The sequence below is a fragment of the Rhinopithecus roxellana genome, chromosome 7, assembly GCF_007565055.1.
Source record: "Rhinopithecus roxellana isolate Shanxi Qingling chromosome 7, ASM756505v1, whole genome shotgun sequence".
In the NCBI taxonomy this organism is placed as follows: Eukaryota; Metazoa; Chordata; class Mammalia; order Primates; family Cercopithecidae; genus Rhinopithecus; species Rhinopithecus roxellana.
This window is the reverse complement of record NC_044555.1, coordinates 56,146,944-56,164,319: the sequence shown is the minus strand read 5'-3', so window position 1 is coordinate 56,164,319 and position 17,376 is coordinate 56,146,944. Positions and strand designations below refer to the sequence as shown.

The following is a 17,376-nucleotide window of genomic DNA, read 5'->3' as shown; positions in this document are numbered from 1 at the left end:
AACAGCAATGTCGCTGGCTATCCTATCAGAAATATGCCACACTTACTTTGAACATTCTTCCAAGGCTTGGCAGAGTGTCTGTTGAAATGTGCATACTTCCTCGAAGTTTCCCAGTAAAGACATAACCTCCACAGTACTCAGACTGAAAAAAAAAATACAGTACTTGTAGTTATCTATTCTAGTCTAGTTGGCTAATAGTTTGCTAACATATGGTAAATACAAGGGAAGTAATCCCTGTATTTTAACTTTTGCTTTTCAATTTACAACAATTCTATTGTCTTGGGCAACTTCTTAAGCTTCTCTCCTTGATTTTCTGTTATATAATAAGAATAATGATCCTAAAGAAAAGGAGTGGTCGTAAGGGACATTTAGGTATTTTATAAAGCAAGGAGTAAATTAAAACAAGTGCTTAATACTGAAGTATATAAATAGATAAAAATACATCATAGCTATGAATAAGTGTAAAAAAGCCCTTGAGTACCTTCCACTGGATGAACTGGAAAAGCAACTGAAAGACATTATATATGCTTATATAATACACAAGAAAAAATAGCAAAATCAACTTTCTCCTAAACTAAAATGCTCATACATCAATTAAAGGAAATCTTTATGAGATGAAGTAGGAGGGAAAAAATAGTATCAATTTGTTTGTTTTTGGAGTGGAGTGAAGTCAAATAAAGGCAAACTGAACTACTTTATCCAGGGCCTCTGTATGAAGAATGTTCTTATCCATTCTTCCCCTACCAAACAGTAAGTGATAATAATAACAAGAGCCAACACTCATAGAGCACTGAACACTTACACAAGCATTTTACAATTAAAATCTCATTTTAACCTTATAATAACTCTATAAGGTAGGTATTATGCCAGGGCTGTTTCCATTTTACAGGTGGGGAAACCCAGGCATAGAGAGGTTAAGCAAATCATCCAAAGCTACAAAGCCAGGAAATGCCAAAGACAGAAATTGAACCAAAACATTCTAGCTACAGAGTCCATGCTCTTAACCACTTTTTGGGAGAAAACGTTTCTGAAGATTTGCTTAAAAAGCCAAGTTTGGGCTGGGCGTGGTGGCTCATGCCTGTAATCCCAGAACTTTGGGAGGCCGAGGCCGGTGGATCACTTGAAGCCAGGAGTTCGAAACCAGCCAGACTGACATGGTGAAACCCCATCTGTACTAAAAATACAAAAAATTAGTCGAGTGTGGTGGCAGGCGCCTGTAATTCCAGCTACTCGGAGGCTGAGGCAGGAGAATCGCTTGAACCTAGGAGGCGGAGGTTGCAGTGAGCTGAGATCGTGCCACTGCACTCTAGGCTGGGTGACAGAGTAAGACTCTGTCACACACACACACACACACACAGACACACACACCCTTGTCTGCCACATGTTCTTCTCCTGGAGTGTATAGTAATACTAGGCTGGGTGTGGTGGCTCACGCCTGAAATCCCAGCACTTTGGGAGACCAAGGCGGGCAGATCACTTGAGGTCAGGAGATCAAGACCAGCCTGGCCAATATGGTGAAATCCCATCTCTACTAAAAATAGAAAATTAGCCATGCGTGATGGCCTATGCCTGTAGTCCCAGCTACTCAGGAGGCCGAGGCAGAAGAATCGCTTGAACCTGGGAAGCAGAGGTTGCAGTGAGCAGAGATCTTGCCACTGCACTCAAGCCTGGGGGACAGAGTGAGACTCCGTCTCAAAAAATATATATAAAATATATTATATATGTATATTATATATACATATTATATATTACATATGTGTATTATATATACATATAATATATAAATATATATTATATATGTATATTATATATATAAAATACCAGGGGAGTATTCCCAAGAGAATATTTTTTTGCTGACTAAGAAAGAAAGGGAAGAAGACCAAAACAAACATTACCAGTAACTCTGAGAGAATAAAAAACTGCTAGTTCCTCTGCTGTAATGCCATCCTGAATCACAAGCTGGAAAACCCCTATTCTAAAGTGAAACCTTTAGCCAACCAACTTCCCTCGTTGTTGCTCTCTCAGAGCAGTGAGAACTTCAGTTGGGGCCTTATCTGAACCTGACTGGGGGCTTATCTGGCCCCTTCGCGATCAGATAATAGTCAGTCTGGTTTGCTCAAATCACTTTGGGGCCAACAAGACAGTCAGAAGTAATGGAAACTTACTATCACTTCATTCTGAATTCATTTAGGAACAGTACAGGTCTGACTCAGGTCTCTCACCTCCTCAGCCCTGTCTGTTTTCCAAAGAACTGAAACAAACCAGTAAGAATAAAAACAAATAATCCCATCAAAAAGTAGGCAAATGACATGAACACACACTTCTCAAAAGAAGACTTACAAATGGCCAAACAACATATGAAGAAATGCTCACTATCACTAATCATCAGGGAAATACAAATTAAAACCATGAGATACCACCTCCGCCCAGCCAGAATGATCATTATTAAAAAGTCAAAAATAATAGATGTTGGCAGCTGGGTGCAGTGGCTCACGCCTGTAATCCCAGCACTTTGGGAGGCCGAGGCGGGCAGATCACAAGGTCAGGAGATCAAGACCATCCTGGCTAACACAGTGAAACCCCGTCTCTACTAAAAAAATACAAAAAATTAGCCGGGCGTGGTGGCGGGAGGCTGAGATAGGAGAATGGCGTAAACCTGGGAGGCAGAGCTTGCAGTGAGCCGAGATCGCGCCACTGCACTTCAGCCTGGGTGACAGAGCGAGACTCCATCTCAAAAAAATAAAAATAAATAAATAAAATTTAAAAAAATAGATGTTGGCGTAGATGTGGCGAAAAGGGAACACTTACACACTGCTGGTGGGAATGTAAATTAGTACAGCCTCTTTGGAAAACACTACAGAGTTTTCTCAAACCTAAAAGTAGATCTACCATTCCATCCAGCAATCTCACTACTGAGTATTTAGCCAAAGGAAAAGAACTCATTAAATCTTTGTATTGTTTTTTGATCGCTAATCAGTCCTTCCTTCATTTAAAATCTTACCATCTCCCCTCCCAGAGTTACCACTTCAGTTTCCATCTCCTCTGCCTATCACTTCCAGAAAACAGAAAGCATGTTTCACTTGGCAGCAGGGGGCACAGCGGCTCCAGCCTGGCCACACACTGGCTGTGTGATGGGCAAGGGAGTAAACCTGTCTGGACTTCAGCTTCTTCTCTATCCAATAGAGATAGTCATTTCTCCCAGGATACTAGACCCAATGATTTACTGATTTACTTCAGCTCTAAGAACTATGATTCACAGAACACTTCATATTTCACATAATAATAAAAATACTCTGTTTTTTGTTCTGTTTTGTTTTGTTTGAGATGGAATCTCACTCTGTCCCCCAGGCTGGAGTACAGTGGCATGAACTTGGTGCACCGCAACCTCTGCCTACCCAGTTCAAGTGATTCTCCTGCCTCAGCCTCCTGAGTAGCTGGGACTACAAGTGCACACCACCACGCCGAGCTAATTTTGTATTTTTAGTAGAGATGGGGTTTCGCCATGTTGCCCAGGTTGGTCTTGAACTCCTGACCTCAAGTGATCCACCGCGTTGGCCTCCCAAAGTGCTGGGATTACAGGCGTGAGCCAACGTGCCCAGCCAGCCACCGTGCCTGCCCCAAATAACACTTTGTTATGGATCATGTTTAAACTCTTACAACACAGGAATAGAAAATCTTTTCATACTGAAGTAGATTTCCATAGTGCCAGGAGAATAAACAAGTGGGAAATTTAGCAAGAAAAAAGACATTATAACTAAACAAGCATAATTTGGAAAAGGTGAGAATTTTTCTCACAATATTTTTTCTTTTCTTTTTCTTTTGTTTGCTTGGTTTTTTGTTGTTGTTGTTGTTTGTTTGTTTTCATATGGAGTCTTGCTCTGTCTCCCAAGCTGGAATGCAGATGTGATTTTGGTTCACTGCAGCCTCCGCCTCCCAGGCTCAAGCGATTTTCCTGCCTCAGCCTCCCAAGTAGCTGGGATTACAGGCTTGCACCACCACGCTCAGCTAATTTGCTTTTGTATTTTTAGTAGAAACGAGGTTTCACCATGTTGGCCAGGCTGGTCTTGGACTCCTGACCTCAAGTAATCTGCCTGCTTCAGCCTCCCAAAGTACTGGGATTTTGAGCCATCACACCTGGCCAAATTTCTCAAATATATTAACTTATTTAAGTTTGAAGCTGATAGTTTAGGCAACTGTTTATCAATAGTAAACTCTTTCCAAAGTAAAAAGAGAGGTTTTTGTTCTCCATTATATGGGCTGACTGGTAAATTTTCTATTTGTTCATGATTTCTAGTGAAATTTAATTAATTAAAATAAAAACAAATAAATGCAGTTTGCCACTATTTGTTAAATATGCTGTGCCTACAAGGATTTTAAAAAATGGTCACTACTTTTCTTTCATGAAAACTGAAGCTTTCAATTCAGGCTTTACACAATCACTTCAGATTTCTAAGACCAGAGTAAGGTTTGAACATTTTGTCTTTAAAAACACTTTAGCATCTCTTTATCATTCACATTTGCCTGGGTGAAATAATGGCTTGAATAGTTCTTATGAGCATTCACAAAATGCCATACTCTTTCCATTCTCAGAGCATGGGAAAGAAGTTCTGCCCTGGCAAACAAAGGTCAGAGTGAGCATGAGAATTTCCAGTTGATGTGCTTTCTGAATAAAAGAACCAGGGAGTTCTTTTCCTGTAAGGTAAAACCAGGCACATCACTTTTTTTTTTTTTAATGTACAAGATAAAAATTGTGACAGTAAGAAACACAGATCTGCTCATTCCTTTCACAGCCAGAAGAGAAAGAAAGCCAAGCTCTCCAAAAGCAACATCTTGCATAATTTCTGTTGCCCTGACCATATTCTTGGCAACCTGTGATCTGTGGAAATTTTTCTAAAGGGCAAAATCAATTATTCAGTGACTGACATACGAATAATGAATCCATATGCTGACATTATGTTGCTTTACTTAGTGAGGGGTTTAAAATAAACATCTTACTTGTTATTGGACTGCAGGGGTCTTAAGTAAGTAACAAGAAGAGACTGAAGTTCTTTAGCATATTCTTTTTCAGTGTCCAGGATGTTCTGTAACACCTATGAAAAGAAAAGTCAATATATTATAATCATCAAAATAGTCTAAGGCAAAATGTAGCTTTGATCTTTTAACCAAGTTACTAGGAAGAAAAAAGGTCCTATTTACTCAGGCTACCATTGCAAGCAAGGAACACAAAATCTGAATGCACTTTCTTTCAATCTAGCAAACTACTTTAATTATTGCATGACAACTGGTTATATTGTACAATTCATATGAATAAAATTTTTCAGTTACCCATAACTGAATGGGCCTTGCCATTTACACAGTACTGCTTGGTTATTTATTTCTTGTCAAGACAGGATCTCTCTATGTTGCCCAGGGTGGTCTCAAACTCCTGGTCTGGAGGAATCCTCCTGCCTCAGCCTTCCGAAGTGCTGGGATTACAGGTGTGAGCCTATATCAAACCCCACAGTACTGTTTAAAATGTTTTCGTGTGCTGTAAATCCTTTTATCCTCAGGAAGTTCTCAGTTAGTTAACAAAGAATCATTACTCCTCTTTTATGGAGGAGAAAATTGAGGCCAGCTACCTTAGACACAGAGACTTAATGTCAGTATAATTTAAGGATCACTGTGATATCAAACATCACAAGAGATTTTTGTTTAAGTTATGTTTGTGATAAGACCTTTAGGGAATAAAATCTGAGGATACAGTGAATTTTTAAGCAGAGTTAAAACTATTCTTTTGTTAAAGGCAGAAGGTGCTACCATGAACAATTCAAAGAACAAAGTAGGCTGAAGTGTGAGAAATTTAACAAGAGAAATAAAAAATATCATTATTATTAATCATGTAATTAAAATCCTATAGGCAAAACAACCAATATGGGGGTTCACAATTTCTCTTCTCCCACCAGTTCTAGGGTCATGTCACTACCCATTTCCAAGCCTCTTCTGGTGGCAGGTAAAACCTTCATTTAATACCTAATGTAAATGACGGGTTGATGGGTGCGGTGCAGTGGGCCAGCATGGCACATGTATACTTATGTAACGAGCCTGCACGTTGTACACATGTACCCTAGAACTTAAAGCATAATAATTTTAAAAACCTTCATTTAAGCTCTTAGAGACAACCCAGTTAACATTCTGGTATATTTTCTTTCATATATTCTAATTCATTCAACAAAATCGACTGAGTGCCTACTCTGCCAACTGCTGTGCTGCCCACAGGGAGTTTATACCATATTTGCAGAGACATTAAACAGAGAGTTACAATACAGAGTGAAGCGTCCTTAACTAGGAGAAGTGTATTAGCCTACCAATATGCCAGCCATATACTCACAAGACAATGCATGACGATCTGCTTTTGAAAGGTGGAATGGTCAAAACAAGTGGAGATCCTGGTAATCGTGGGTTTTCTGGGAAACAACTGGAGTGCAGGGTGGTAGTTCTGACTCTGCTGCTGACTGAGAGGTTGCTTCAGTTTAAAACTTTGCTTACATCATCTCAGATTATGATACTGCACCTACCTTGGGGACCATTATGAAGATGTAGTGACACACTGTACAGATAGGTGCTGGGTAAGTGGGAAACAGACCTACCAATTTAAAGGGTTAAAAAAGGGTTTCTTAATAGCAACATTATTAACATTTCAAACCAGATAATTCTCTGTTGTGACGGAATGCCCATATCATTGCCATGACATTGCCAAATGTCACCTGAAAGGCAATATTGCCCCCAGTTGAGAATCACTGGCTTAGAAGAACACAGGATGGCTTCAAAAGCTCGAGGTTAAATTGTAGCCCCTATACCGAGCCACTCATGTCTACTTTCAGTTCCTCTATTCCTCAGAAACTACCCTCTAAAAGTGTAAATGCAGGGTTCTGGAGGTATTGATGTTCTCAGAAATTAACCCAGTAATGGAATAGAAATATTCCCCTCTATAGAAGGTCCAAGCGCGAGAATGGAAATTAGAAACTACTTTGAGATGAATGAAAATGAAAACACAACATACAAAACCTCACAGGGTGCAGTTAAACAGTGCTTAAAGGAAACCATATATTTATAAATGCCTATTTTAAAAAAGAAAAAAAGACTTTCATTTTTCAGTCTGACATGTAAGGAGCTTAGAAGTCATTACTCCATCGTAACAGGAAGTAAATAGCTAAACAAACTGAAATAAACCATCGTTTTCTCTTAAATCTGTCAGAAAAGTGAGGTCACAGGGAAAACTACTACTCTAAAAATTGGAGAAACAGACAGGCAGATAAAGAGAATCACAAATCATCAGAGCAAAGGTTCACAAGCAGAAGCATCCACAGGAACCAGCACTAGGATAGAAAAACCTACACTGTAATTGACAAACTTCTGGGGGCTCCAGATGGACAAGTCTGAGAGTTAGGAACTCCAGGGGGGCAATATTAAGACAGCACATCCACAGTTTTGTGAGTTTAAGCTCCAGGTTCTCTCAGTGAAGATTAGAGGAAAATACCCTCATGCTTCAGGCAGAGGGAGGGAAAAAGTTGCCTTTTTGAATATGCCAGAGCACTCTATTCTTCTTAACGAGGTCTGCCCTCAGGAGAAACTATTTTACCAGAGCATAACCTACTTTTTTGTTTGTTTGTTTGCTTTGTTTCTTTCTGTTTTTGTTTTTTGAGACGCAGTTTCACTTTTGTTGCCCAGGCTGTAGTGCAATGGTGGGATCTCGGGTCACTGCAACCTCTGCCTCCTGGGTTCAAGCCATTCTCCTGCCTCAGCCTCCCTAGTAGCTGGGATTACAGGCATGCGCCACCACGCCCAGCTAATTTTGTATTTTTAGTAGAGACAGGGTTTCACCATGTTGGTCAGGCTGGTTTCGAACCCCTGACCTCAGGTGATCCGCCTGCCTCGGCCTCCCAAAGTGCTGGGATTACAGGCATGAGCCACTGCGCCCGGCCCAAGCATAACCTATTGAAGTTTTATCAAATACTAACTATTATGGGAGAAGGTCAATAAGCAACTCCAGCCAGCTCTAGCCTTCCACATGGGGGAAGGAAGATAACCCAACTCCAGTCCTTTCTAGTCATCCTGTCCCACCTAAGGGGGAGAACTAGGAAGCACTGGTGAAGTTCATGGTCCAGGGACACAAGCTCATTAAAAACCGAGACCTAATCGTGGAAATATAGAATGCTTCCCATCCTTCTACACCTTACCACTACATTACTAAAGGATTATTTGCCACAGTTCCTTTACCCAGTACATCATGTCAGGCTTCCAACAACAATTTACAAGGCATATTAAAAGGCAAAAAATATTGTATGAAGAGACAAAGCAAGCACCAGAATTCAAGTCAGATAACACAGGAATGTTAGAATTATCAGACCAGTGTTTTTAAGTAACTGTGATTAATATACTAAGGACTCTAACAGAAAAAGTAGACAACATGCAGGAATAGATGGACATTATAAGCAGAGTGACAGACATTCTAAGAAAGAATCAAAAAGCAATGCTAGAGATTAAAAACACTGTAACAGAAATGAAGAATGCCTGCCCATGATAGGCTCAATAGTGGTCTGGGCATGGCTGAGGAAAGAATCTTTGAGCTTGAGAATATGTCAATAGAAACTGCTACAACCAAAAAGCAAAGAGAAAAAAGATTGGGGGGAAAAATACAGAAGAGAATACGAAAGAACTGTGGAACAACTACAAAAGGTGCAACATTCACATAATGTGGAAAAATCAGGAGAGGAAAGAGAAAATAATAGAACAAATAATTGAAACAATAATGGTTGAGAATTTACTCAAAATTAGTTAGACACCAAATCACAAATCCAGGAAGCTCAGAGACCAAGTAGGATAAGTGCAAAACAACATTCTAAGCATATGATATTCAAACTCCAGAAAATCAAAAATAAAGAAAAAATTCTTGAAAGAAGCCACGGGAAACAAACAGTTGATCTATACGTGAGTTCAAATAAAAGTTACATCTGACCTCTCCTCAGAAACAATGCAAGCAAGAGGTGAGTGGAGTGAAATATTTAAAGTGTTGAGAGAAAAACCCACTAACCTTGAGTTCTGTATCTTGTGAAATTATCTTTCAAAAGCGAAAGACAAATCAAGACTTTCAGACAAACAAAAACTGAGGGAAATTGTCACCATTAGACCTGCCTTGCAAGAAATGTTAAAAGAAGTTCTTCACAGAGAAGAAAAACAATATAGGTCAGAAATTTGGATCTACATAAAGAAGGAAAGAATATTAGAGAAGTGATAAGCAAAGATAAAATAAAAACTTTTTTCTTATTTTTAATTGACCTAATAGATAACAGTTTATTCAAAATAATAATAGCAGCAATGTATTTGATGATGTGTGTGTATATACTAATGTGTATTTATGTGTAAGTAAAATGAATGACAGTGATCATACAAGGGATGGGAGGTAATCATTAGGAATACTATGTTATTATAAGGTACTTGCACTACCTGTGAATATAGTGTATATCTTTGTATAGTATTATATGAAAGCGAACTGGGACTAGCTATGAGGGCATAGAGCAACCACTAAAAATGTTTATTTAAAGAAATATAATTGATATGTGAAAAAAGAGAAATGGACTCATATAAAACGCTTAATTAAAACAAAAAGCAAAAAAATGTGGAAGACAAAAAGCGAACAACGAAAAGGGCAACAAATAGAAAACAGTAACAAGTATGGTAGGCATTAATCCACCTATATCAATAATCACTTTAAATGTCAGTGGTCTAAATGTACCAATGAAAAGACAGACATTTTCGGAGTGAATCAAAAAATAAGGCCCCACCATATGCTGTTAATAAGAAATTCGATTTAAATATAAAGACACGACCGGGCGCGGTGGCTCAAGCCTGTAATCCCAGCACTTTGGGAGGCCGAGACGGGCGGATCACGAGGTCAGGAGATTGAGACCATCCTGGCTAACACGGGGAAACCCCGTCTCTACTAAAAAAATACAAAAAACTAGCCGGGCGAGGTGGCGGGCGCCTGTAGTCCCAGCTACTCAGGAGGCTGAAGCAGGAGAATGGCGTGAACCCAGGAAGCGGAGCTTGCAGTGAGCTGAGATCCGGCCACTGCACTCCAGCCTGGGCGACAGAGCAAGACTCCATCTCAAATAAATAAATAAATAAATAAATAAATAAATAAAAAGACACTTATAAACTAAAAGTAAAGGGATGAAAAAGGAGGTATCATGCTCATACTAATCAAAAGAAAGCTGGAGTGGTTATGTTAATTTTAGACAGAACAAACATTAGAGCACGAAAAATTATCAGGGATAGAAAGAGCCATTACATAATAATAAAGAGGTCAGTTCTCCAACAAGACATAACAGTCCTTAATATGTATGTGCCTAAAAACAGAATCAAAATACACAGGGCACAACTTTCATAATCAAATGAAAACTCTTCCATCAAAGTTGTGGTGGAAATGTTCTCCCTTCAATCAATAATAAAAAAAAAAGTAACACTCTAGTTCCTTGTCAGTGCAAATGACAATAAATTTGCTTACTTAACCCACTCTCATTCAAAGACCAGGTGAATAAAAGTATATTGATAAATCTGAAAGTATATTGATATATCTAACTTCCCAAAGAATAACAATAACAATTATGAAAAATTGTTAAATAATTTATACAAATTTCTTTATGCATAGCATTTTAGAACTTTTAGTATGATAAATATATTTTGAAACTCTAAGCAGGGCCAATATGATACTGTGTTTTTCAAACATATGTGACAATGGCATCATGTATTTTTTAGGCATTTTATACACATTGGTACTTGCTAATTGCTATTCCAAGAAATGAACAAAAGAAATGAACAAAAGAAACATTTTCTTTGGCTGAGTTATATTTTAATATTATGCCTCTTTCAGTGAGTACTGACATTAGAAGCAGCTATATAAAAGGCCATTATAGTTGTAAACTATTGTTGTAAACTATAGTTAAAGACATTGTCCAGTATGTTGATTGGCATTCTCGGAGTAAATTCCTCCTGTGATTTAATACTTGGTAAAAAAACAAAAACAAAAAAAAAAAATGTGAGGCAAAAACTGCTAGAACTTCAAGTAGAAATAGATAAATCTATTATAGTTGAAACTTCACTACCCCTCTATCAGAAATGGAGAGATCCAGCAAGCAGAAAATCAGTAAGCACATACTAGAACTCAATAGTACCATCAAGCAACTGGATATAGTTGGCATCTATAGACTACTTCATCCAACAACAGCAGATTACATATTTTTCTCAAGCCTACATGAAACATTCCTCAAAATAGACCACATTATGATCCATAAAACTCACCTTAGCAAATTTAAAAGAATAGAAATCATGCCATCTATGATCTCAGACGACAATATAATCAAACTAGAAATCAATAACAGGAAAATACTTGGAGATTAAACAACACATCTCAAAATAACACATTTCTTTTCTAAAAATATATTTCAAAAGAAATTTTAAAATATTTTGTACTAAATGGAAATGAAAGTATAACATTAAAATTTGTGGAATGCAGTGAAAGCAGTACTTGTGGGGAAATTTATAGCACTGAATGCATATATTAGAAAAGAAGAAAGATCTAAAATAAATAATCTAAACTTTCACCTTAGGAAACAACAAAAAGAAGAGCAAACTAAACCTAAAGCACACAGAAGAAAAGAAATAATAAAAATTAGGGCAGAAATCAATGAGATTGAAAACAGAAAATCAGTAGAGGAAATCAATAAAACCAAAAGCTGGCTCTTTGAAAAGATCAATAAAATTGGTGAACTTCATTGAAAAAAAGAGAGAAGATACAAACTGTTAATATCAGAAGTGAAATGGCAGGATATCACTAGAGATCCCATGGAAATTAAAATAATGTTAAAGGAATATTATGAATAACTCTGCCTACAAATTTGATAACCTAGATTAAATGGAGTTTTTTTTAAAGATACAGTCTGCCAACACTCACAAGAGAAGAAACAGATAATCTGAATAGGCCTACATCTAGTAAAGAAAATGAATTGGTAATTAACATCCTTCCAAAACAGAAAGCATTAAGCCCAGATAGGTTCACTGGTAAATTCCACTAAACATTTAAGGAAGAAATTGTATCAATTCTTTACAATCTCTTCCAGAACATAGAAGCACGGAGAATACATACTTCCTAACTCATTTTATGAAGCCAGAATTACCCCAATACCCAAACCAAAGACATTACAAGAAAACTACAAACCAATATCTCTAATGCATATAGTTACAAAAATCATCAACAAAATATTAGCAAATAAAATCCAGCAATAGATAAAAAGAATGCTACAACACAGCCAAGTGTGGTTTAACAAAGTATGCAAGACGAGTTCTACATTCCAAAAAATCACTAATGTAATCCATCACATCAACAGGCTAGAGAAGGAAAATCACATGATCATATCAACAGATGCAGAAAAGGCATTTGACAATATACAACATCCATTCATGATTTTTTTTAATTCTCAGAAAACTAGGAATAATTTCTCAACTTGATAAAGAACAGCTATGAAAAAAAAAAAGAGAAAAAAGAAAATGAAAAACCAACCAACAAACAAAAAAATCCCCGACATCTAACATCATACTTAATGGTAAGAAGCCAGATGCTTTCCTACTAAGATTAGGAACAAAACAAGAATGTTCCCCTCACACCACTCCTTTTCAACATCATATTGAATGTCCTAGCTAACGTAATAAGACAAGAAAAAAATAAAACGTATATACATTGGGAAGAAAGCAACAAAACTGTCTTTATTTGCAGATAACATGATTGTATACGTAGAAAATCTGAATAAATCAAAAAACTTTCTGGAGCTAATGAGTGATTATAACATGGTTGCAAGATGCAAAGTCAATACACAAATGTCAATCATTTTCCTTTATATCAGCAACAATTAAAATCTGAAACAAAAAAACATAATATCATTTAGATTAGCACCCCTAAAAATGAAATACTTAGGTATAAATCTAAGAAAATATGTACAAGATCTATACAAAGAAAACTACAAAACTCTGGTAAAAGAAATCAAAGAACTAAATAAATGGGGAGATACCCTATATTAATGGGTAGAAAGACTCAGTATTATCAAGATGTCAGTTATTTCCAACTTGATCTATAGATTTCAACATAATTCCAATCACAATCTCAGTAAGTTATTTTGTGACTATTGACAGATTCAAATTCCAAAACTAAAAACAAAATCAGTATGTTAATATCTGCACTCCCATGTTCATTCCAGCATTATTCATAATAGCCAAAACATGAAATCAGCAGATGCATGGACAGAGAAAATGTGGTATAAAAACACAATGGAGGCTGGGCATGGTGGCTCATGCCTATAACCCCAGCAGTTTGGGAGGCTGGGGAGAACAGATTGCTTGAGCTCAAGAGTTTGAGACCAGCCTCAGCAACATGGTGAGGCCCTGTCTCTACAAAAAACTAAAAAATTAGCCAGGTGTGGTGGTGCACACCTGTAGCCCCAGCTACTTGGGAGGCTGAGGTGGAAGGATCACTTGAGTCCAGGGGCAGAGGTTGCAGTGAGCCAGGATCACACCACTGCACTCCAGTCTGAGTGACAGAGCAAGACCCTCAAACAAAACAAAACTCAATGGAATACTATTATACAAATAATATTTGTTTTGTCTCAAAACAAAACAAAACACAATGGAATACTATTCAATCATTAAAAAGATGAAAATCCTGCCATTTGCAACAACATGGATGAACCTAGAAGACATTATGTTAAGTGAAATAAGTCAGTCACAGTAAGAAAAATACCACATGATCTCATCATATATGTAATCTTTTTTTTTTTTTTTTGAGACAGAGTCTCGCTTTGTCCCCCAGGCTGGAGTGCAGTGGCGCAATCTCGGCTCACTGCAAGCTCCGCCTCCCGGGTTTTACGCCATTCTCCGCTCAGCCTCCCGAGTAGCTGGGACTACAGGCACCTGCAACCGCGCCCGGCTAATTTTTTGTATTTTTTAGTAGAGACGGGGTTTCACCATGGTCTCAATCTCCTGACCTTGTGATCCGCCCGCCTCGGCCTCCCAAAGTGCTGGGATTACAGGTGTGAGCCACCGCGCCCGGCTCATATATGTAATCTTAAAAAGTTGATCTCATAGAACTAGAGAATGGTGGTTACAAGGGGCAGGGGCAGTTGGGGAAGCCGGTTGGGATGAAGTTGATCAAAGGATATGAAACATCCGTTAGAAGGAATAAGTTCAAGAGAGCTCTCGTGCAACATTGTGACTATAGTAAATAACAATATATTGTACTCTTAAAAAATGCCTAGAGAGTGAATGTTAATTGTTCTTACCACAAAAATGATAACTATGTGAGGTAATATGTGTGTTAATTAGCTAGCTTTAGTCATTCCACAATGACTAAACATGACAGAACATCATGTTGTACACAATTAATACATAAAATTTTATCTGTCAATTATAAAAAAGACCATTCAATGGGGAGAGAACATTTTTTTTTAACAAACGGTGCTGAGAAAACTGGATGTTCACATGCAAAAGAAAAAATTTACACCCGTACCTCATACCATATACAAAAATTAACTCAAAATGGATTTCAGAGTTAAATCTACAAAAGTCTTAAAGTAAACAGAGGAAGAAATCTTCATGACTTTCAATTTGGCAATGGATTCTTGGGTGACACTAAAAGCATAACAAAACAAAAATAAGTAAATAGAAATTCATCAAAATTAAAAACTTTTGTGTGTGCAATGACATTATCAAGAAAGTGAAAAGGGCTGGGCGCGGTGGCTCAAGCCTGTAATCCCAGCACTTTGGGAGGCCGAGACAGGCGGATCACGAGGTCAGGAGATAGAGACCATCCTTGCTAACATGGTGAAACCCCGTCTCTACTAAAAAATACAAAAAACTAGCCGGGCGAGGTGGCGGGCGCCTGTAGTCTCAGCTACTCGGGAGGCTCAGGCAGGAGAATGGCGGGAACCCGGGAGGCGGAGCTTGCAGTGAGCTAAGATCAGGCCACTGCACTCCAGCCCCAGTGACAGAGCGAGACTCCATCTCAAAAAAAAAGAAAGTGAAAAGACAACTCATAGAATGGAAGAAATATTTGCAAATCATATATCTGATAAGAGTCTAGTATCCACAATATATATAGAACTATTACAACTCAACAATAAAAATAATCAATTAAAGTTGGCAAAGAATTTGAATAGAAATTTCTCCAAAGAAGATATACAAATGGCCAATAAACATACCCAACGTCATTAACTAGCAGGAAAATGCTAATCAAAACCACAATGAGACACTACTTGATACTCAATAGGGTGGTTATATTACAAAGAAAAAAACAGATAATAACAAGTGTTGGTGAGTATATAGAGAAACTGAAACTCTTACAATTGTTGGTAAAAATGTAAAATGGTACTGCTACTGTAATAAACAGTTTGACCATTCCTCAGAAAGTCAGACATAAAGTTACCATGTGACCCAGCAATTCTACTCCTAAAGAAGTGAAAACATATGTCCACACAATAATTTGTACATGAATGTTCACAGCAGCATTTTTAATAATAACCAAAAAGTGCCGGGCGCGGTGGCTCAAGCCTGTAATCCCAGCACTTTGGTAGGCAGAGGCGGGCGGATCACGAGGTCAGGAGATCGAGACCATCCTGGCTAACACGGTGAAACCCTGTCTCTATTAAAAATACAAAAAATTAGCCGGGCGTGCTGGCAGCAGGTGCCTGTAATCCCAGCTACTCGGGAGGCTGAAGCAGGAGAATGGCGCGAACCCAGGAGGCAGAGCTTGCAGTGAGCCGAGATAGCGCCACTGCACTCCAGCCTGGGCGACAAGAGACTCCGTCTCAAAAAAATAAAAGTCCATCAACTGACAAATGGATAAATAAAAGCTGGTCTAACCATACAATAGAATATTACTTAGCTATAAAATGAAAGAAGTATTGATACATTCTACAACGTGGATGAACCTTGAAAATATTATGCTAAGTGAAAGAAATCAAACACAAAATATCACATATTATAGAATTCCATGTATGTAAAACTTCCAGAATAGGCAAAATTCATACAGACAGAAAGTAGATTAGTGGTTGCCAACGGCTGAAGGGAATGGGAAATGGGAAGTGACTGATAATTGATAGAAGGTTTTTTGCTGGGGTGATAACAATGTTATGAAATTAGATGAGATAGTGGTGATCATTGTGCAACTCTGTGAATACACTAATAACAGTGAATTATACACTTTAAAATGGTGAATTTTATGCTATGTGAATTATACCTCAATAAAGCTATTATTTAAAAACAAAGCACAAATTTCTCACCTGTCAATAAAAACTCTTCTGTTTTTTCTCTGACTCCAAGTCCTTATCCAGGGTCATGGCCCTCAATACTCAAGCTTGTTCATCATGATAGCTATTTGTCCTTCTGGGTTGTTGTTCACTGCAGTTCCTCAAGTAATCACTTATACTCAGCACTGATATTCATTTTTTTTTATTCATAGAAATAGAGATAAATGCACTAGAATTCAACAGTACTATATTTTATTAAGTAAAAAGGAGGAAGTAAGGCTCATATGCACATTTCTTTATTTAAAATATTTTTTTGGGCCAGGCAGAGTGGCTCATGCCTGTAATTACAGCACTTTTGGAGGCTGAGGCAGGCAGATCACTTGAGGCCAGAAGTTTGAGACCAGCCTGGCCAACATGGTGAAACCCCCATCTCTACTAAAAATATAAAAATTAGCTGGGCATGGTGGCACATGCCTGTAATCCCAGCTACTTGGAAGGCTGAGGCAGAAAGATTGCTTTAACCTGGGAGGTGGAGGTTGCAGTGAGCCCAAATCAAATCACGCCACTGCACTTCAGCTGAGTGAAAGAGGGAGGGTCTGTCTCAAAAAATATAAAAATAAAAATAAAATATTTACTTGGTTATCTATAGTATTGGTGTTGGGAATCAAAAAGGATGGGGCCCTCTTATATTTGGGAGGGAATTAAGTCTTCTGATCTTTTTGTTCACACTTTTCTTTTCTTTTCTTTTGAGACAGAGTCTCACTCTGTTGCCCAAGCTGGAGTGCAGTGGCACAATCTCGGCTCAGTGCAACCTCTGCCTCCTGGGTTCCAGTGATTGTTCTGCTCAGCCTACTGAGTAGCTGGGCTACAGGCGCATGCCACCAATGCCCAGCTTAATTTTTGTATTTTTAGTAGAGACGGGGGTTTCACCATATTGACCATGCTGGTCTCGAATCCTGACTCGTGATGCCCCCAACTTGGCCTCACAAGTGCTAGAATTACAGGTGTGAGCCACCATGCATGGGGCCGTTCACACTTTTATAACAAA

At 38.1% G+C, this 17,376-nt stretch overlaps 1 protein-coding gene across 8 annotated transcripts in view; it reads right to left on the bottom strand.

Annotated features, from left to right (window-relative positions):
- Window positions 1-17,376, bottom strand: part of ARHGEF6 (Rac/Cdc42 guanine nucleotide exchange factor 6) — a 124,121-nt gene that overhangs the window by 48,567 nt on the left and 58,178 nt on the right. For all 8 annotated transcript variants that reach the window (XM_030933730.1, XM_030933729.1, XM_030933731.1 and 5 more), the window contains 2 exons: window positions 4,996-5,090; window positions 47-142 (listed from right to left, as the gene is read on the bottom strand). In XM_030933730.1, the coding sequence (XP_030789590.1) occupies window positions 47-142; window positions 4,996-5,090 (191 nt within the window). The remainder of the gene's footprint in view (window positions 1-46; window positions 143-4,995; window positions 5,091-17,376) is intronic.